The sequence below is a fragment of the Rhinatrema bivittatum genome, chromosome 8 (assembly GCF_901001135.1).
Source record: "Rhinatrema bivittatum chromosome 8, aRhiBiv1.1, whole genome shotgun sequence".
NCBI lineage: Eukaryota > Metazoa > Chordata > Amphibia > Gymnophiona > Rhinatrematidae > Rhinatrema > Rhinatrema bivittatum.
This window is the reverse complement of record NC_042622.1, coordinates 111202199-111224821: the sequence shown is the minus strand read 5'-3', so window position 1 is coordinate 111224821 and position 22623 is coordinate 111202199. Positions and strand designations below refer to the sequence as shown.

The following is a 22623-nucleotide window of genomic DNA, read 5'->3' as shown; positions in this document are numbered from 1 at the left end:
CAAGAATAGGATTGCCCCTTGCCCCAAAAACACTCACTCCTTCAATTTCTGAGGTCATACACTCTAGTTGTAGAAAGCAGGGCAGGGGGGGAAAGGTCTGCTCTCTGCTCATGCAGGAATTGGGAATTCCCATTTCCTGTTTTGTCACGGCACAACCCATAAGTCATGTTCCTCTGGTCTTGCATTTTTCCATACTCTGTTTGCAGTTAAATGGCCTGCATGATACTATATCTTCTTGCTTTCTACTTCTAGAACTTAGGAGATCTTCTACTAACCAGACATACAAGTGGGAAGTAGTCAACTGGATATGCATGACTTCTCATAAATTCCTAGAAAAGGCAAAAAGGATCTGCAGCTTAAGGGTATCCAAGAACAGCAGGACAACTTATTTTTATAAAGAAAACAGGGGCGATTTGGACCAAAGGATGAGGGCATTGCTAGAAACCTTTACAATAGAAAAAAGTTTGGATAAGGTTTCTCTGCCAAAATGTCTGTATTTCTGGAATTTCCAATTAGCAAAAGAAACAGTGAATGGTATTTATGGTGCTTCAATATGAGATTTTTGTCACAGTTCACACACCGTAGCAATATAGCTGAAGAGCTTGAAAATTACACCCAAGTAAAGGACATAATATAGTATAACTCCTGCTAAAGTGTTATCTTAGAGCAGTGCTTCTTAACCCAGTCCTCGCAGTGCATGCAAATCACTCTCCTGCATTTATTGTGGATATCCTAAAAACCTGACTGGCTAGGTGTGCCCCGAGGACTGGGTTGAGAAGCACTGACTTTGAGGACGATCCACCTAGTCATCAAAATGTTATAGCCCAAACAGGATTTGCTAGTTGCTTATTACCATGAGAGGCATTATTAATCCACTTTCTGGGCTAAGAATTGTCCAGCCCACACCCTAAATGGTATACAATTTCAAGCCTCTCTATATCAGAAAGGAGGAGACCATTCACACTTGAAGCAACATTACTATGGCCTGATCCATTAAAAAAAAAAAACAAAAAACATTGTCTAGGTGTGTAATTATCAATAAGTTTCTCAAATAGATGAAGTACTTCAGTTTCTGTATCTCTCCCCTACAGATAATACCTTTTCTTTTTGTTTAACTGACATATGCAACAAAAAGTATGCAAACATTTGCAATAAAAAGCAGACTGTAAATTAAATAACAGCTTTGAGCTAATTGCTTGTGGGAGAGGGAGGGGAACCTTTTTCTTGCACTGATCTAGTAACTTCTAGAAGTGACACGGTACAAAATGCCACGTACTGGAGAGTCTGGTTTCCAGTTTCCGTATCTGCTCATTTCTTCTGAAGAGCTGGGATGAGAGATCTTCTCGAGAGCTGCTTCCATCTGATGCCTTTGCAGTTTAGAAAGGAAAAGTAAATGTTAAGTGACTCACATTTATTATCTGTAAAATGCAAATGCAATTTAATAAAACTGCATTAAATGCCCTGAAACATTCTCACCTAGGAAGTCATGTAAGAAAAGCTTTGACTGGGTGACATGGGACAATATATTATTTGTTTTATTTATTTATTTAGTATTTTTATATACCGATAATCGTTTGGAACATCTAATCGGTTTACAGGGAAACAACAATTCAGCAACAGGCTATACATATAACTTAGGAAACTTTGTAACTAATAGTAATGAGAGATATATATACTAGATCAAACTTAGTTAAGATTATATGGTCGTTATATAACAAACAAAATACATACATAACTGAGAAGGAAGAAGATGATTAACGGGAGAGTGGTAAATAAGGACATGGAGGTGGGGTGTGGGTGACTAAAAATCAGGGGGGAGGGAGGTAAAGTGGATAGTTCAAGTGAAGGCTTGCTTGAAGAGCCATGTTTTGAGGTTCTGTTTAAATTTCTTATAGCATGGTTCCTGACACAGAGTGGGGGGCATGTTATTCCAAAGCGTAGGGCCAGCAGTGGACTTCAGTTTCGTCATTTTGTGGGAGGGTGTGTGTAAGGTGGCTATGTGTTGTTTTTTGGTGGGTCTGCCAGAATCGTGGAAGTAGAGGTGTTCGTTGAACCAGTGCTTATCCTTGATGTGGAGAGATTTATGAATGATAGTGAGGGCTTTATATTGTATCCGGGATGTTACAGGTAACCAGGGCAAATGTTTGAGTAAGGGGGTGATATGGTCATTTTTATGTACATTAGTGAGAATTCAGGCAGCAGCATTTTGGAGTATCTGTAAGGGTTGGATAATGTTTTTGGGGAGACCTAGAAGAATGGCATTGCAGTAATCGACTTTAGACAAAATGATGGCTTGTAATATTGTGCGAAAATCATTTAGGTGTAATAGGGGTTTAAGTTATTTTTAAAGTATGTAGTTTGAAGAAACCCTCTTTTAGGGTTGAGTTGATAAACTTTTTTAGATTGAAATGATTGTCTAAGATGATGCCGAGGCTACGAACATGAGAGGCGAAGGTGCTAGGTGGGGTAGGGGAGTTGGTTGAAGATGGATGAAAGGTGATATTGTTGGGAGAAATGGCTAGTAGCTCAGTTTTTGCAATATTAAGGGCGAGGAAGTTGTCGGTGAGCAGAGAGTTGATAGAGGTGAGGGCTGACTCCCAGGTCTTGATGGCATTAGGCAGTGTGTCAGTGATAGGTATGAGGATCTGAATGTCGTCAGCATATATGAAATGTAGAAGACCAAGATCGGAAAGGAGACGGCATATGGGAAGAAGGTATATGTTGAATATACTCCCTGCACATTTGTAAACTGCATTAATGCTATTTGATCATGTACTCATAAACAGCCATCCCGAGAATAGGCATCTTTTGCTTTCAAAAGCAACAAACAGCATATGTGCCTGTATGCAAGATGTGGCATGGCTCAGTACTTCTACTTTAGAACATGAAATTTTCAGATGTCAATTTTATATATGAGTTATTTAAGGGGAAAAAAAAGATTACAAAAATAATCAGATCTCAATATGAAATTAACAGGAAACATATAAAGCCTTATATCCTAAAGAAATTTGCCTGAGATAAAGAATGGAAGAAAGTCTTTTGAAAATAAGACTCAACAAGGGGGGGCAAATTAATGCTTCCATTTCTGACAGACTGATTAAAACACAAGCAAAAGCAGAACGATCATGTGAAGGAAAGGTTAAGACGCCTCTGTCGGATTCTGTCCTTTCACTGGCTAATGCAGTGGGGCCTGATAGAACCAGGCACTCAGGTCCAGATGCGCCATTCTGTGAAAGTTTGCATAAAAAGGATGACGGGCCGAGTTTTTGCAAGATAAAGCAAAAATCCACCCAGCCTTGATGGATGAAAAGCAGTACACTTAAAAAAAATTAAAAATGAGACATGAAATTTAGTTTAAGTAGCTGAAAAGATATGTGATACAGTGAGGATGGAGAAGCTAATATGGGATCTGAAGGAAAAACTCGTTTTTTGGGGGGAATATTTGGTCTCCTTTCTTTAGTATGGCAAACTTACAGGGTCATTTATCAAACCGCGATGTGGCTTTATTGCGTGTGAGAATGCCTTACCGTACTCGATACCGGCTGCATCACAGCGGTACAATGCAAATTAGGGGAAGGGGAGGAGTGTGAGTGAAGTTATGTCCCGGCAGCACTGCAGGAGACAATGTTTTAATGCAACAAGTGACTATAGTCTTACAATGCTGATGATTATTTAGAAAGTCTGACTCTCAAAGACTATTTATCTCTAACTTTGATTCCATATTGATCATTGTTGTATGAAAATGCCATTAAAACTGATTAAAAAAAAAAAAAGACATGTAGAGTGTAGCTCTCAACTGTAGGAAAGTGTACAGTTTCATAACCACCTATTAGGCTCTCTTAGCTTTTTAGTAAACTTCCCAACAGCCTCCAGTCTCACCCCCTTTGTCTTCTTAACAGTTATACTCAATTATTGGGGGGGGGGGGGGGGGGGGGGGGGGGGGGGGGTTGCAGATTTCAAAGGGCATTTACAAAAAAAAAAAAAAAAACACAGCCAGGATTATGGATGGAAATTCCTAGAAAGAGTATTTCAAGTCTTTGTCATTAAGTTAATGATGTTTGTGGAGAGAATTCTTGTAAGAGCATCTTCATGCATTCTTTTGATGTGCAAGCAATAGTGTATTTGAGTTCAGCTGTCAATAGCAGAAGAGAAACACAGCCCAGTTAAACAAATTCTTTAAATTTCAGCGGCTATTGCAAAAAAAGGTTTTATATAGATTGAGGTATGAAAATGGTCAAGTTTTGGTGTACATTTAGAAGATCAGATAATGAAACTTGATGCGACATGCATTTTTTGCCTCTTAGGGTTTTTTTCCTTATTCTGCCTTTTTTTTTTTTTTTTTTTTTTTGAGGACTTCATTGTGTATGCTTTGTCCATTTTCTTTTACTCTTACCTTATTTAAGATAATGAAATTAAGACATTAGATAATTTCAATATTTTGGATAATATTCTTTTGCTATTTCCTACCAAGAATGTGGGGTTTTTTTAGCTAAAATGTAAAAATATATATATATTTTTTTTTTTTTAATTTTTATATACCGATGTTCCTGTATAATATACATATCGCACCGGTTTACAAGGAAATAAAACTGTTGCCTGGAGGGCAGCTTACACTGAAACACATAACAGAAAATAACTTAGCAATAAATAACATATATATATATACAAATAAATAGATAAATAAAAAGACTGGAAGCAAGAGGAGGATCTAAAGGATCTCCTGTAAGATAGTGTGTGTTAAAAGAATATTTTTGAAAAGAAAGAAAATGTAAGATACCATATAGCAAAGCCCTACAAAACAGGGCATTATTATGGCATCACACTCCAAAGCAGGACTGAAGAGCAGTTGGCATAGATGAAATTCTTATAATTATTATATAAAAGACGGCCAGTCAAATTTCTCCATATAGAAAACCTAAATAGACACCAATAGACCTCTACTTCTGTTCTAATGAACATGACCCTTATTAAATGGCAAAACAATTTGAATAAACGGGCTGTACAAACGCATGAACACCAATACTTACAAAGTCATCCCCAGAGTCTGCTCCTGCTGAGGTGATGGACTCTTTGCTGACCGATCTGAGAATCCTTGCAGCCCCTCCAGGTCGGGGGGCAACAGCCGCTTCCTCTGCAATCTTCTTTTTCAGTTTTGCAAACATATTTACGTAGCCGTGGTCACAAAATGACCACGGCAGAAGATACTTTAAGGCACAGTCACCTCCACAGTCCGCGGATTTAAATCAATTTGTCAGTGTCAGCTGTTTGGGAACACTTGAGGATTACAGCTTTAAAAAAGTTCCAGCTGCATAGTTTTTCTACGAGTTAAAACTCCTTTGGTGTTTTCATGGCATGACCATGTCTGTGAATAAAAAAAAAAAAAATATATATATATATATATATATATATATATATATATATATATATATATATGTAGATACTACTGTTTTAACAAATTCCATTACTGTGCACTTCTAAAGTTATTCCAAAGCTAAATATTTCCTATGTAAGAGCTGCTTTCACTCTGCACAAGATGCAGGTTCCATGTTCAAGTATTTTCTTATTCTGTGGCCACTTGCTTTGATGGCCTATAGAAAAGGCATTGCACAATTTATCTATCATCAAAAAAGCTTCATAGTTATCTCCAGTACTCTTCTGAAAGGTGACAGGAGAGTGCTTCTCCTACCTAAGACACTCAAGACTTGTATAAGACTCTCTTGTTTCTGTTTAACTTGCATCCTCCAACATTCCTGTAATGCTTCTTGGTGTTTTCACCTACTACAGTTCATCAAACAAAATGACAGAATGGCATTAAATACATAAGCCACCACAAAGCATATAATCTAGTGACATTCAACCACAAAATTGGGAGTCACATGTGGTTCTTCAGAGTGCTCAGCAGCGTTCTGTAAAATGTTTCTAGAGTTTTAGACAAGTACAGAACAGAAAGCTGCTATATAGGAAAATTGATCCTTACCTGCTAATTTTCGTTCCTGTAGTACCACGGATCAGTCCAGACTCCTGGGTTTTGCCTCCCCCTTCAGCAGATGGAGGCAGAGAAGTTTGAACGGACTCTGCCCTATACCCTGAGGTGCCACCTAGAGTCTGTCAGTATTACACTGTACCCAAGCAGAAAGGTTAAACCATAACTTCCACTATAACACCACTTCCCCTGAAGAGCAGAGGGAATGAAACCTGTAACGTTACTAACAAAAACATGCCCATACTCACACCCTGTAAGGGGGGCATACACTATAAGAACATTTTATAAATCTGCAGAATACGAAAGAACTAACGACCGAACGGACTCTCCATTTCCCCCCAACTCTGAAATGGGCGGGACTCTGGACTGATCCGTGGTACCACAGGAATGAAAATTAGCAGGTAAGGACCAATTTTCCTTTCCATGTACGTTCCTGTATCAGTCCAGACTCCTGGGATGTACCAAAGCTTCCCTACCTGGGGTGGGACAGAGAGTCCCGCTCGAAGCACACTAGCCCCAAAGGAACCGGGCTCTGGGGCCCGGACATCGAGGCGATAATGTCTGGCAAAAGTGTGCTTAGATTTCCAAGTAGCCGCCCGACAAATTTCCTGTGGCAACACATGTTGACATTCTGCCCATGAGGCTGCGTGCGACCGAGTAGAATGAGCCCGAAGGCCAATCAGGATCGGATGGCCCTGAACTACATATGCCGAGACAATAGCTTCCTTTAGCCAATGCGCAATAGTGTCCCTTGAAGCATTTTGACCCTTCCTGGGGCCACTCCACGAAAAGATGGTCCGAGAAACGGAAACTATTCGTAATCTCCAAGTAACACAACAGTGCTCGTTTCACGTCCAACTTCCGCAGATCCCTAGACTCAGGAGTAGAAGAATCCAGGTCTGTAAAGGCAGGGAGCTCCACCGACTGATTCAAATGAAAAGAGGACACCACTTTCGGGAGAAAGGAGGGATCTGTCCACAAGGAGACTCCTGCCTCTGTAATCCATAGGAAGGGCTCCCTGCAAGATAAGGCCTGAAGCTCCAATACACGCTTTGCTGAGGAGATAGCCACTAAGACCACTTTCAAGGTCAGATCCTTCAGAGTTGCTCGCTTCAACAGCTCGAAAGGCGCATTACAAAGGCCCGGAGGACCAGATTCAGCTTCCACAAGGGACAAGGGTTCCGAACCAAAGGACGCAGATGCTTGGCCCCACGCAAAAAAACGAGCTACATCTGGATGGGATGCTAGGCCAACGCTGTGCAGCTTACCCCGAAAACAACCAAGGGCCACCACCTGGACTCTTAGGGAATTAAAGGCCAACACATTAGCTAGCTCTGCCTGCAAAAAGGCCAAAACATCCACAACTGAAGCCCTGGACGGCTCCATCTCATGGTGAAGATACCAGGTCTCAAAAAACCCCCAAACCCTGACGTATGCCATGGAGGTAGAAGGTTTGCGAGATTGTAAGAGCGTGGCAATCACTGCATACTTCAGGCATGACTATGGTTTTGGCGGTCTCTGCCCGCAGGCTCCTATGGCTCAGGAACTGGTCTGCGGATGTTTCTTCAAAAGCCCAGCTGGGATCCTTGCCCTTACTCCTTAATCTCCGCCTTTCAAAAGCCATGCCGCTAGACAGAAGTGATCTGCCTCTTGTAAATAAACGGGGCCTTGGTGCAGAAGGTTTGGAGATGGATGAAACCTCAGAGGTCAGTCTACTGCTAAATTCACTAGATCCGCAAACCATGGGCGACGTGGCCACTCTGGCGCCACTAGCACTACTTCACCCAGATGAGCTTCGATGCAATGCAGCACCTTGCCGACCAACAGCCAAGGCGGAAACACATACAGCAGAATGTCCTTCGGCCAGGGAAGGACCAGGGCATCTAAACCCTCCGCTCCTGGTGTCGACTGAAGAATCGGGGGGCCTTGGCATTGCGAAATGTTGCCATCAGGTCCATGGAGGGCGTGATCCAGTGGTTGCATAGGAGACGAAAGGCCTCTTCGGAGAGTTCCCACTCCCCGGGTCCAGCTGGTGGCGTCTGAGGTAATCGGCTTGCACATTGTCCACGTTGGCTATGTGAGAGGCTGCTATCTTGTGCAGGTGCTGTTCCAGCCAGCTGATCAACAGCTGGGCCTCCATTGCCACTGGTCGACTCTTGGTTCCGCCTTGACGATTGATATAGGCCACTGTTGTCGCATTGTTGGAGAGCACTCTTACTGAAGTCCCTTTTACCAAAGGGAAAGAGGGCCTGCAGAGCTAACCGAACTGCTCTGGTCTCCAACCAATTGATCGACCAAGAGGACTCTGTTCTTGACCACTGGCCTTGCACTGCTGTTCCCCAACAAACCGCTCCCCAACTGGAGAGACTCATCTGTGGTCACCACTGTCCAAGAGAGTATCTCCAAGTCCACTCCCCAACGCAGATTGTCCAGGAGGAGCCACCATACAAGATTGGAACGCGCTGAGTCCGTAAGGGGTAGAAGAAGATGAAACTGTTCTGAGAGTGGATTCCAATGGGAGAGTAATGCGGACTGTAGAGGCCTCATATGCGCAAAAAAACATGGGACTAGGTCGATTGTGGAAGCCATTGAACCGAGAACCTGTAAATAATGCCAGACTCTGGTAATTCGCTCCCCGGTAAGGAAAACTTTGCCCAAGATGGTATTGAACCGAGCACCCAAAAACTCCAAGGACTGGGAGGGAATCAGATGACTCTTGTCCGGATTGACAACCCAACCCAGCGAGCTCAACAGCTGTAGGATCCGCTGTACCGCCTTCCAGTAAAGGTCCTCCGATTTCGCTCAAATCAGCCAATCGTCCAAATAAGGATGTACCCGAACACCCTCTCTCCGGAGAGCCGCTGCCACTACCACCATTACTTTGGTGAGTACCCTGGGAGCCGTTGCCAGCCCGAAGGGTAGAGCACAAAATTGGAAGTGATGCTCAAGGATTGCAAACCGATACTTTTGATGATCTGGGCGGATGGCTATGTGCAGATATGCCTCGGTCAGGTCTAAAGACGCCAAGAACTCTCCCCTGTGAACGGACGCTATCACAAACCGAAGAGTTTCCATGCAAAATCGAGGCACCCTTAGAACCCGATTGACTCTCTTTAAGTCGAGGATGGGAAGAAAAGTGCCTTCCTTTTTGGGTATCACGAAGTAAATGGAGTAGCGACCCCACCTTAGCTCTCCCGCAGGAACTGGAACTATGGCGCCCAAGTCCTGCAGTTGTCTTAGGGTGTCACGCACAGCCAGACGTTTTTGCTTGTAAGAGCACGGGGAAACCAGAAATCGCTCCCGGAGTGGCTGAGCAAAATCAAAAGCATAGCCTTGTTCTATTATATTGAGGACCCACTAGTCCGAGGTCAAAGTGGTCCACTCCTCTAGGAAAAGGGACAACCTGCCCCCTATCTTTGGTATGGAGAAGTGATCCGGCATCGCTTCATTGGGTGGACTGGAGACCCCCATGCACCTGTGGGACTCCGTCTTTACCAGGACGTCGGCCTCGAAAGGACTGATTCCAAGAATGTTGCCAGCTAGGACCCTATCGGGATGAAGATCCGGAGGATCTGGAGGATCGAAAATGGCGATTCCCCCAGAATCTAGATCACTGGGGAAAAGATCCCCTCGTCCTAGGTTTATCCTCCGGTAACTTATGGACCTTGTTTTTTTCCCAGAGACGTAATCATGTCCTCTAGCTCTTGGCCGAATAGCAGCTTCCCCTTAAAGGGCAAGGATCCCAGCTGGGCTTTTGAAGAAACATCCGCGGACCAGTTCCTGAGCCATAGGAGCCTGCGGGCAGAGACCGCCAAAACCATAGTCCTGCCTGAAGTATGAAGTAGATCATAAAGCGCATCCACACTGTAAGCGACCACAGCCTCCAGCCACACAGCCTGAACCGCATCTGCGTCCGAAAGGGATGCTATCGATTGCAAGTGATGCACCCAACAGAGGCTGGCTCTCAGAGCAAAACTGCTGCACATAGCGGCATGGACCCCAAGAGCTGACACTCCAAAAATCTTCTTTAGCTGCAATTCCAATTTGCATTTCTGCAAATCCTTAAGGGCCATGGCTCCCGTCAATGGGATAGTGGTCTTCTTTGTCACTGCAGAGACCGCCGCATCCACCTTAGGCACCTTGAGGAGATCCAAAGCGTCTTCCGGTAGGGGATATAATTTGTCCATAGCTCGGCTGACCTCTAAACCTAAGTCTGGAGTGTCCCATTCCCGAAACAACAGGTCAGTAACTGACATATGAAAAGGGAAAAAACGAGTCGGGCCCCTGAGACCAACCCACACTGACGGCTCCCAGCCGCACGTCCTCCTGAGGAACCTCTAAGCCTATTTCCTCCAGAATAGCAGGAATAAGAGGACCCAATTCATCCTTATGGAACAACCGGACCACCTTTGGGTCATCCCCCTCGACCATCGGTGTGCCCGCCTGCTTGGAAGGCTGAGGCTGACTGTCCGGATCCACGTCTGGACCCTGAGGATCTAGAGGAGGGGCCTCCTCCCCATCGGAAGTGTCTGGAGAGGAAGTGTCCGTGGGACAAGATACTGATCTGAGCGGCCGTTTAGGTTACGCTGAACACCCCCCCCCCCCCGGGGGTCTTTGTGCGCTTATGGGTCAAATTAACTCCTTTTCCCCCCTCTGAGGGCACTGGGGCTGAACGAGCAGTCTTGCTACCATGCTTTCTAGCTGCCTTCCGAGCCTTAAAGGCCTTGTGGAGAAGTAAAACGAATTTGGAGGAGAATAAGGAGGAAGAATCCGAGCCCCCCCCCCCCATGCCCTCCTCCAATGAGTTCTCACGATCAGCCGGCCTAACACCTCCCCCCCCCCAGGGGCTCCAGGCCATGGCGATAGCAGTGGTGGGGAATTTCCCTCCCCCAAAGCAGCCTGCTTCTGTACTGCAAAAACTTTTAAAATGGCTGCCGTTCCCGCGCTCAGCGGGAACGGGTCTGTAGGCTGACATGGCCTATCGAGCCTCCCAGGCTCTCGGTGACTCCGGGAATCGCCGCCATGGGAAATTGCATTCTCTGCCATCCCCGAGGTACCCTCCCCCCCCCCCCCCCCGGGGAGGCACTCAGAGAAAATCCTGGCTCGAGAGCGCCACACACGCGCATTGCCACAGGCGCTGCAGGCCGTCCCACGCGGCATGAACGGTGCCAAAAAAAGAATGTAATCGCAGCGGGGAAACGACACGGCAATTTGGCAGGCAGTCAGCAGCGGGGAAAACGGAGAGGTCCGGAAAGGCCGTTAGACAGAAGGGCAAACAAAAATAACTTCACTGCTGTCGATCACGGTCTTTTTTTTTTTTTTTTAAATAACAAACAGAACCTGTCCCCCTCTGAGGGTAAGTGAACCGGACTCCCCGGTATCACCCTCAGAAAACTGACAAGAGGGCCGGTTACATGGTTCTCAACCCTCTGCTCCTCAGCCTCAAATACCAGGGGGGATGGTCCTACCAGGACCTGACAACCCCCTGGGAGGCTTAAAGTTACTTAGTCCTTCTTCTGCTATGTTTCCTTCATTTTTTTTTTTTTTAATATTTCTATCTAATCCAGACTGAAGGGATTTGCACCTCCAGCATCTGCTGGAGACAGAGAAATACTGACAGACTCTAGGTGGCACCTCAGGGTATAGGGCAGAGTCCATTCAAACTTCTCTGTCTCCATCTGCTGGAGGGGAGGCAAAACCCAGGAGTCTGGACTGATCCGGGTACGTACAGGGAACTTAACTTTGAATATTAGGAGATAGCATTTTGAATGTGGCTTGGTCCCACTCAGTGACAAACGCTGCATACATAGCATGGCTTTAACCTTCAAAATGACAAACTTTCACAACCCTCTTTCTTCTGAGAACACCTGCTCATCATACCAATCATTTTTACATTGCAAGCACCTAGGAGCATTCTCACAGTATCAGCAGAGAAGCAGAAGCCTTTCAGAGCAGTCAGCAGAAAATACTGCAGAACATTAAAAAGGGTGATACAAACATTTAGCAGGAGGCTTTAGCATAAAGTATATTATGTGGATACCTGCAGCCCAGAGAGCTTTGAATGCACAGGGTCGCTTCTTGACTCAGGGGCTGGAGAGAGAGAGAGAGGACTGCTGCCTTGGCAACAGCAGAGGCTAAGTCAATATGCATCAATAGTTAAAGGAGAATCGCCACCTCCTTCTGCTGTCGTCACGTGTTGTGGAAAGCTGGAGCCACACGGCTATGCAATCATTTGTTCAAGAACTTATAATACAGCTAATATTTTATTTAACAGTCATAGCACAGATGACAAGTATTTCACTACTAATGAGATGATCTTTTACCTACTTTGCTCTATTCTACATGTCTAATAAATGTGCAGGAGATATAAAAGTGATCCCTCCAGGCAATTTTTATTTAAAAAATTTCTGACTCACCAATCCCAGCTTCTTGGAGAGGTGCATATAAACATTCATATTAGCATTAAAACATACGAAAGCAAAACAATACAGTGATCAATCTGCAAAGCAATATAAAAGATTCCATACTGCGCCTAGAGGGTTTCAGAAATCAACTGCCAATCTTATAATCACCATGTTGAATCACCTCTTGTTGCGTCCGTCGGTCGCAGACGGCTGCAACCGCTCTGCCTCACCTCTCTTCTACCCTTTTCCTCCTCCCTGGGAAGGATGGCTGCCTCCGGTACTGATTGCCGAAACCCTCGGTGTCTCCGACACAGCATGGGTGTCCCCGTCCGCCATGCTTCTTCCTGAGGCCTCCTAGGCGCGAGCGCGCACTCCACCTACACTTTTGAATACGTCATGGCGGGAACCTCGGGGGCGTCCCCACCGCATGACGTCAGTACCTCCAGGTATTTAAACCTCCGCTCCGCAATAGCCCAACGAGTTAGCAAGGACTTCGGTTTTGCTACTCCGACCACTTCTAAGCTACTCGCTTGAATTCCTCTCTACCCTCCGGGGTAACTCGCTCCTACAGAAGCTCTGGGTACCCACTCCTCGGGGACCTCTCGCTTCTATCTGCCCTTTGGGGTTCAACTACCTAACCTGGGACACCCGCTCCTCGGGGGTCCTATCTATTTTCTTCCAGGATCCTTCGGCGCTCTTAGGTACTCGCTCCTCGAGGGCCTATCCTGCTCAGGGTATCCTGCACCTCGGGACCCTCTCTCCATTCTTCTACCAAGGAAGTTATCAGCACTGCCACTCTGTGAGTATCGCTACGCTCCAGCTCTCCTTATTCCACCCTTCAGGTTCGGCTTATCCCGTGCTGCGGAACACTACTCAACCTTGCTACATCTGGGTGAAACCATCATCTATAGAGACTGTCTGAGCTTGCTGTGATATCGCTGGCCTACAGTACTATCCCTTCCTTGAAGCAAGATTCTACTTACATCAGCAGTACAATAAAGCTTTCTTTCCTCAGTGTCTGCTTACTAGAGTCTAACCTATCGCTGTGCTTCCCCCCCCCGTGGGAGGAGTCATCGCCACTTCGACCAAGAGTCCACAATATGCCACAAACTCAACACCTCTAGCAGGCCAAAAGGAAGGCTGCCGAGTTTAGCAATCAGCTTCAAAAGATAGGTTTTCAGTAGATTCTTGAAAGACTTAGTAAAGATTTCTCATGTATACTGTCAGGTAAAGAGTTCCATACCAGAGGGCCAGCTACTGAAAAAATTCACTCTAGTGTCTCATCTAAACAGATTAGTCGTGGTGAGGGGACAGCTAAGAAGTTGCGAGTGGCAGATAATGTTTCTTTGCACTTATTAATTTACATTCATTGCTTTGCTTGGAATGACCTCATATAGATAGGCACTTTGACTGCACCATTTAACTTAGTATCTCATGTTTTTCACAGAGAACGTGCCAGGTTATTTATAATAATCATTGGTCCAGAATGAAACCTGTTTCTGAGAATTCCAAATATATTTAAGATAATTTTTTGTATGCAAATTAAAACCTTTTTGCTGTATAAATATAAAAGATAAATAAAAGTGAAACGCCACAGCATCGGGTGATCTGGGTGTCATAGGAGACAGCTTGTTGACGACAACCAGTACCTGGTGGATTTAAAGACTTTTACAAGCAGCCTACGGTTGAATTTATCTATCTGGAGTGTGCAGCCTTATGGAACACTTGCCTTTAATCAGAACCAATTAGATACTGCAGATCAGCTGTTGATAATGTCCAGATAAATAAGAACCAGTTTAAAATAATTGCGGTAAGGCCTATTAGATAATCAGTTAAGGAGGATTTGGCAATTTACAGTGTCAAATGCAGAACATATATCAAGTAACACCAAAAAAATAGTCTGTACTACCATCAAAACCCTGATGAAAACTGGATAAACTTGAAAACAAAATCTTTATATTGTAAGACAGATAACTATCAGTTTGGTTTTTGCTTAACACATCATTTTCATCTAAGGCAGCTTGAGCTGTAACCCTTTTTTTTAATTTTTTTTTTTTTAATGTTTCCACAAGGCACATAAAAATATTGGTATCTGGGGCTGCCTCCACTAACTCTCGTCCTCCTCCTACTTATCCCAAAGGATGGGTCCTTTCTGTGGAGGTGAAGGCAGACCTTTGTGGCCCATGCAGTGGTGTGGCTTTTCCCTTAGACGTGTGTATTTCACTATCACTCATTTTCCTTCTGTGATGCTGCGCTGTAGGGACAAACAGCTAGACACAGTTGTGGATGTTCAAAATAAATTTACTGATGATTCTTCAAAATTAAATCAATGTCCTATCAATTAAATACCTGTGCATTACAACTGTGCTCTCCCTGGGGTATGTACAAACTGGATTCTTCTTCCTTCCTCTGTGTATGCACCCTCAGTACCAGATCCTGGGCTATGCCTTATCCCTCGGGGAGTGAGCTGATGAGCAACAACCCCAATGTTGAAAGGAATCCAGAGTTTCAAAATCGTACTTGAGGTCCACATGAGTCTGGTCCTTCTCCAGCCTGTGTCCTGAGTCTCCAAACATTTTGTCTCCTCTGCTCCTCGGACTCCTTAAGGTGTGATCTTCCTGGAGGAAAGGTCTGTACTGAAAAAAACAGGCTAATATGGCCCAACTCTCCCTCTTGAGGAGGGGTGGCACTAAACCTCCTCACAAACTAAAAAACCAAAACACTTTCAAAGTCCAAAAATATTTCCTGGTACTGGAGTGATGAGTCACTGCTGCCCTTCAACTTCGGAGAAAGGGGTACAGAGATATTCTCACCCCTGGCCTCTGGATCTGGGGCTTGACCCTCACCAGCACTAACCAGGGTCTCACCCAGGGTGTAATAAAAATATCAAAACTTCACTGAAAACTGGAGACAGTTTCTGTCAGGCAAGGGGTGTACTACAGAAGCTTCTCCTCACCAAAGGACCTGTTAGGCAAAGCTGGCCTAACTCAGATTAAGAACTGAAAAACAGCTCCTTCACTCCCAAAAGCCAATTCAAAATGACCACACACTCTACAGGCCTGACCCTCCTCCCCTTCTGGACAAGGATCAGACCATCACAAACAGCCTCAGAAGGAGATGCTATAGGGAATGGACTGTCCCTCTAGCTGTAATACCAGGGCAAGGACCTAGGGCCATCTAGTGGGAGACAAGGGGGTCCCCACATAACTATTTTAGAACTATTGGTTCTATAATCTTAAAACAGAAATAGGGAAGAGATTGGATGGTAATTAGCAAAATCTATTGGGACAAGTTTGGCCTTTTTTAGCAAAGGATGTATGGATGCACGTTTCATTTAAAAAACAAAAAGCTCTATATAAATGAAGTATTTACAATCTTAGTAATAGATTTACTAATGTCATAACTATCTTATGCAGAACAGTATCAATGGGGATTAGAGGGCAAGAGGTGGGATTTGTTGATTTCCTAATCTGAAAGATTTCATCTTGACTTACTGGAATAAATTGATCCCATTCAGGACCAGAGTTTATAAAAGCAAAAGAACTGGTGTCAGCAGAAAAAGAGGCACATAGATTAGTGATCTTATCAAGAAAAAAAGAGAAAGCTCATTACATTGTGATGGCAACAAGGAGTGAAAGGAGCAGATCAAACACTAGATGCTCTGAAAACTTCTTACAATCCAAACCACTCAAACAAATACCTGTTTCTGTCACACAACCACTTCAGCCTTTAAATTATTTAAGTACAAAATCAGCTATTTATACTTCCCAGTATGAACTCAAGTAAACTGCTTAACTTTCCCCATTTTATTTTTTACTATTAGATTTTATAAACTCCTAACCAAGGTTTGAGGTTTTTGTGCTTAACTTGAATATATACAGCATTAGGATTTCTTTGTTTATCTAGTGGAATATAGAAAACATTCAGAGGGTAATTTTGTAAATGCCCACATAAGGAAGACAGCAATTATGCACACAAGTTTCACCAAATTTCAAATGAATTTACACATATATTCACTTTGAAAATTATTCCACCAAAACTACCCGCACACAATTACACCTGCTAATTCATGAACAGCAAGCTATGGATGAAAACATATACGCACCCTTCTGAAAAGCCAAAAGCATGTGCCTAAATTCAGGCCTCTCCTCAACTGTGCCTTCGCACAGGCCAGGTAAATGTACACGCATACAGGCTAAACACACTTGCTTTTAACCACGTGTCAAGTGGGCAATTTTATAACAAGTCATTTCCACAGTTAAAGCTCCTTTTTACCCAAAGAAATGTCTTTGAAAATTAATCTTTCTGTCTTACACTAGGAGCTCAACTAGTTCCAGATGAAAGGGGAAGAGGCACTTAGCTAAACTTTTTAAGAAAGGAAGTAAAATCTGAAATGATTCAAACTCTTATGCAATAGGAATTTTAACATGGCGAGGTCAATATTCTAAAGACCGTGTGGTTTAAACTGGCTTTTAACTGCATAAATCTAACCAATTAAATATTCTCCCTGCTGCTCACCTACAATTTTTTTGCATACAAATTTGCTGTGCACACAGATTTAACTTGGAAAAAACGGGGATGGGTCAGGGTTTTCAAATTTAGGGGGTCATTTATCAAAGTGCTATATGGTGTTTTCACATGCAAAAAACGCCTTAACACATGTGAAAACGCCATTAACACACGCGAAAGCACCATAACATTTGGTGCGATGCAAATGAGAAAAAGGAGAGGATATTGGGGCGGGAATTTTGGCCAAGTGGGCTGGGCTCACAGTTTTGCGTATGGCACGGCTTTAATGCAAATTTTAATTACACATTTTTCATTTGCGTAGCTTGGCTGGCTCTCCAGGAGCTATCAGGGCCCTCTGGGGGTAGGGGGGGGGGGAGAGAGACTAGCCATAATGCCCTCATACTAAGTAGGTATTTATACCTCTATATGAGGCCCACCTAGTAACTCGAGTTCATCAAGCTAGGTTGAGAGAACATTGCACAAATCTCATCTTTGGGTGAGTTTCCTCACTCCGAAGGTCATCAAATCTTCACAAGAGAGCACTGTTCTGTTCGTACGTCTCACTTTGAATGTCAAAGTGGCCCTTAACCCCTACACTAATACCTAAACCTCACCTCGAGTGATTAGGTGGACCTCCCATAGAGATATAAATACCTATCTAGCGTGAGGGCATTATGACTAGGCGCTCTCTCTCTCAGCTAGGCTGGCTCTCCAGGAGCTTAAACCTACTAAACATGGTCCCCCCAGTGGTTGTATGTAGGAAATACATCAATTCTGGCACTTATTGCAAACTACGAAAAAGTTATCGCAATTTGCGCTGATAGTGCTTCGCATAGGTATTATTGCGATAAACTGCTTATTACCCTAAAACACACCCCTTTTCCTATAGCATGCGATATTTAGTGCATTTTGATAAATCCAGGCATTAGCCAGTTAGTGCGATATTCAGTGCTAACCAGTTAGATTTGTATGTGGCCAACTATGAACTCACAAATGGCTATCCTAAATCTGATACAACGAAACATTCAACTGCACAATTAATTGGTAAGTGCAGCTGAATTCAGTGAAAGTTAGCTGGTAAACTTTTTCTACTCTGCCAAGGCTGAATATTGACCCCATTCTGTTTATACATGGCTGTCAAATGAATCATCTGGCTTCTAAAGACAATAACATACAAACTAGCCACTTTATCAAAGACTATTTGATAATAGCTTGGATTTAAACTAAACACAACTTCCTTCTAATGGTAGTCAGACTACTTCTCAAGTAATTAGAGGCTTACTCATAGGTCACAATATTTAGAAACAGTTTTTTCCTTTTGACTCAAAACACGCAATTTATTTAAAAAAAACAAAAAACCTGTAGGCGAAAAATAACTTGGCATTCCTAGAACTGCATCCCAAAAGTCACAACATGATACCTTAAATTACTGGCTGACATGCATGCTTATCAGTTATCTGCAAATAGCATTAAACACTTGTTTCCCAATGAATGAATGAAAATAGTGCCTTTTTTTTTTTTTTTTTTTAATACAAAAGTCTCCCTAATTTTATACAATTCCATTACAGGCTTTAATTCAAATTAGCAAGCAATGCCTGCTTTTCATTAAACCGGAATGGCATGAAGGGGTTACTACACTGCTGTGTGAACAGCTACTAGTAGCTGACACAAGTTCAACTCCCTATTGATGGCAACTTAATACTGATTATCATAACACAGTATCCTCTCTTCTGCACCACTTTTTCTATATTTTAGTTAACTCTATGTTATTCTGTCTGGTTATCGATGCGTGCATTTTGTTCTAAATTGTGATGCTGTGTAGAAGTGCTAGCCAGTCAAAATATTCTCCAGTCAACCACAAAAATTCTGAAAAAGTTAGCTGTGTAACAGATTTAGTTTTGGTTTACTTGATTACTTTAAATTACTTTAACTTTTTTTTTTAATGTAATTTATTTATGCCAGAGCTTCTATACACCTACCTGCAAAAGTCAGAGTGTATTCAAAATAAGAGTGTTTGCCAAAATACATTTTCAAATTGTAACCTTACTTTTGTTACTTTAAAAAAAAAATCCCACACAAAATGATCTTTCCAGAGAAGTATATTTGAAAATGTATTTTACTAGTATGCATTATTCAGTACCATTAATACTTTTTTGGTATCTAGTCAAAGGCAGTGACATATAGGGGCTTATCGCAGCATTGTACTAAAGTAATAAATACATTTTTCATCACTGTAAAGCTCTAGGCTACAACAATGCGGCTGACAGCTACGCCAGATGCCTAACTGGCATGCTTCTCAACTAGCCAAGGGAGACTATCTGTGTAAACACGTCCAGTATTAAATGGAGGCAGAAGTTTCCTTAAAGAAAAACAGAACTGGCCCAAGCTGTCAAGTTTTAGAAGAGAGAACCATACTAAGTTTCAGTATATCTATTTTCCTCATAATCAATGTTACTTCAGATGACACAAATTTTATAACTGATCAAAAGGTTATGATGGGACACAAACAAGGCGATGAAATAAAACACTATATATTATCAGTGATAGGGATGCGTTAAGGTTCAGTGTAGCTCTGTAACATCACTAGCACCAGAAAACCAAATGGAGTGGATCCAATACTAAAACAATACGTTATTAACATGTGAATGTGTCTTTGGCATTCAGCCCACTGCTATTGGGGTCTTTAAGAGCAAGATCTGCTAAGCACTTTTCCCGCAGCTATAAAAAAAAAAAAAAAGGAAAAAAACACTTTAATACATATGGTCCTCAGTAAGAAAGGTTGGTATTACATTAACCTTAGTAGGAGAAGCTTCACAGCAGACACTTAATTCCACAGTGCTATGCGGAAAGACAATGGGCCTATCTAAAGATGAGGGGGTTTTGGCTCAGTTTACCTCTCATAAGAGTTCATATTTAAGCAAGACTAGGGCAAAGCCATCACTACTAATAACAGAATGTTAAAGTAGAAAAGCAGATCTGGAAGCAAGTTTAGGGACCAACGAGAGCTCTTTCTACATAAAAGGCAGTGCCAATGCATATAAGCAGCTCCCATTATCATAGTAAATGATGGCAGAAAAACACACAAAACAGTCCATCATTTCTGCCCAGCAAGATTTTTTTAGGGTTATAATTGCTGCTTTGTGCATGTTAGCCCACATCTTCTGTTCAGGTTTGTAACTGCATCTCTGTGTATGTTACCTCAGTACTTCATCTTCATTATAGGGATCCTTTGTGTTTATCCATGCCTTCTTGAATTCAAGTACCATTTTTTTTCTCCACCACCTTCACTGGGAGTGCTTTTCAGGTATCCATCACTCTTTCTGTGAAAATATATTTTCTGAGCCTACTCCCTTGGAACTTCATATTATATCCCATAGTTCAGGAATGTATTTTCCATTGAAAAAGGTTTGCCTCTTGTGCATTATTATTCACAATAAATGACCCTTAGACACACAACCTATAAAGACTCAAATTTTCTTCAAGACCAATGCAGTTAGTAAACCTGCATCACATGAAATTTAAAAAGTAACTGAAAATCTCCTTTACTGCATGTCTATCTGAATGTACCAGTGCATCTTTGGAAGAGTGGCCTAGGGGTTAACACAAGTGAGAACCAGGGAAATCATAGTTTAATTCCTGCTTCTCTCATTGACAAGTTACTTTATTTCTCACTATCTCAGGTACTGACTTACGGGCTGATACAGTAAAGTCCATGGGAGAGCGGGCGAATGCCCGCTCTCCCGGCGCGTGCACAGGCCACTCTCCTGTGCACGCGATTCAGTATTCAAATTAGGCCCGGCAGTAAAAAGAGGCGCTAGGGACACTAGCGCGTCCCTAGCGCCTCTTTTTGGACAGGAGCGGCGGCTATCAGCGGGTTTAACAGCCGACGCTCAATTTTGCCAGTGTCGGTTCTCAAACCCACTGACAGCCACGGGTTCGGAAACCAGACGCAGGCAAAATTGAGCGTCCGGTTTTCAACCCGACTTCAATTTTTTATTTTTTTTTTTAACTTTTTGTAACTTTCGGGACCTCCGACTTAATATTGTCATGATATTAAGTCGGAGGGTGCACAGAAAAGCAGTCTTTACTGTTTTTCTGTGCACTTTCCTGGTGCTGGGAGAAATTAGCGCCTACCTTTGGGTAGGCGCTAATTTCTGAAAGTAAAATGTGCGGCTTGGCTGCACATTTTCCTTTCTGAATCGCCCGGGAATACCTAATAGGGCCATCAACATGCATTTGCATGTTGTGGGCGCTATTAGGTTCGGGGGGGTTGGACGCGCGTTTTCGATCCCTTACTGAATAAGGGGTAACGCTAGCGCCTCGAAAACGCACGTCCAATCGGCGGTAAAAAGAGGCGCTGTTAGATTGTAAGCTGTTAAGATTGTAAGCTATCTGGGCAGGAACTTAAGGTACCTGAATACTTTATTACTAATGAATACTTTATCACTAATATACAGCACTACATACAACCAGCAGCACTATAAAGTAAGTATTATTACTAATCTGTCTGTGTATTGGAGAGGGGCAATATACTCTTCCCTAGCCTGTCTGGCCTCTGTATAAATGACAGGAGTCATTTATAACAGAAACTGTCATAATGCCTCTGTATAGCTCCATGGTGAGACTGCACCTTGAGTACCATGTATAATTCTGGTCGCAGTATGTCAAAAAAAAGATATAGTTGCAATGGAGAAGATACAGAGAAGGGCAACCAAAATGATAAAGGGGATGGAACAGCTCCCCTATGAGGAAAGGCTAAAGTGGTTAGGGCTGTTCAGCTTGGAGAAGAGATGGCTTAGGGGGGATATGATAGAGGTCTTTAAAATCATGAGAGTTCCAGAATAGGTAGATGTGAATTGGTTATTTACTCTTTCGGATAATAGAAGGACTAGGGGCACTCCATGAAGTTACAAAGTAGCACATTTAAAACTAGTAGGAGAAAATTCTTTTTCACTTAACACACAATTAAACTCTGAAATTTGTTGCCAGAGGATGTGATTAGTGCATTTAGTGTAGCTGGGTTTAAAAAATGTTTGGATAAGTTATTGGAGAAGTCCATTAACTGCTATTAATCAAGTTGTCTTAGAGAATAGCCACTGCTATTACTGGCATTAGTAGCATGGGATCTTCTTAGTGTTTGGCTACTTGCCAGGTACTTGTAGCCTGGACTGGCCACTGTTGGAAACAAGATGCTGGGCTTGATGGACCCTTGGTCTGACCCAGTATGGCAATTTCTCATGTTCTTATAGACTAACTTTAATAAATTGGTTAGTCTATAAGGTGCCACCCGACACCTGTCACTTTTGCTACACCAGACTAACACGGTTATCCCTCGGAAGATATCCCTGTATCAGTCTATCTCTGTGTCCTTTCTATGTGTCTGTCTGTACCCTGTCAGCTCCCTCTGTCTCTGTGTCCCCTATAAGTGTCAGTCCTCTCTGTCTAGCTCTGCGTCCGTCCACGACGGGACTTGTCTGCGGTTCTCAGCCCCCCCAGTATTCATTGAGGGGATATGGGCTCGGTACCTGCGGGACTCGGCCTCTCGTTGCTTTCTTCTCCGCAATCCATGGACCGCCTCCAACCTCCCTCCGATTCCGGCAGCCGATGTGGCCGCTGACGTAACTCACGCGCCAGGGTCAGGAGAGCTACTGTCGATTGGCTGCGCGCGGAGACAGAGCAAGCCGAAGAGCGGGGGGGGCAACCTGTGATTGGAGGAAACCGGCATCC

The 22623-nt window shown here is 43.2% G+C and overlaps 1 protein-coding gene across 1 annotated transcript in view; it reads right to left on the bottom strand.

Annotated features, from left to right (window-relative positions):
• Nucleotides 1-22542, bottom strand: part of GOLGA1 (golgin A1) — a 266236-nt gene extending 243694 nt beyond the window's left edge. The window contains exons 1-3 of the mRNA XM_029610990.1: nt 22422-22542; nt 5028-5362; nt 1277-1367 (exon numbers count right to left, since the gene is read on the bottom strand). Coding sequence (XP_029466850.1) covers nt 1277-1367; nt 5028-5162 — 226 coding nt within the window. The 5' untranslated portion in view covers nt 5163-5362; nt 22422-22542. The remainder of the gene's footprint in view (nt 1-1276; nt 1368-5027; nt 5363-22421) is intronic.
• Between the last annotated feature and the right edge of the window lie 81 nt (nt 22543-22623).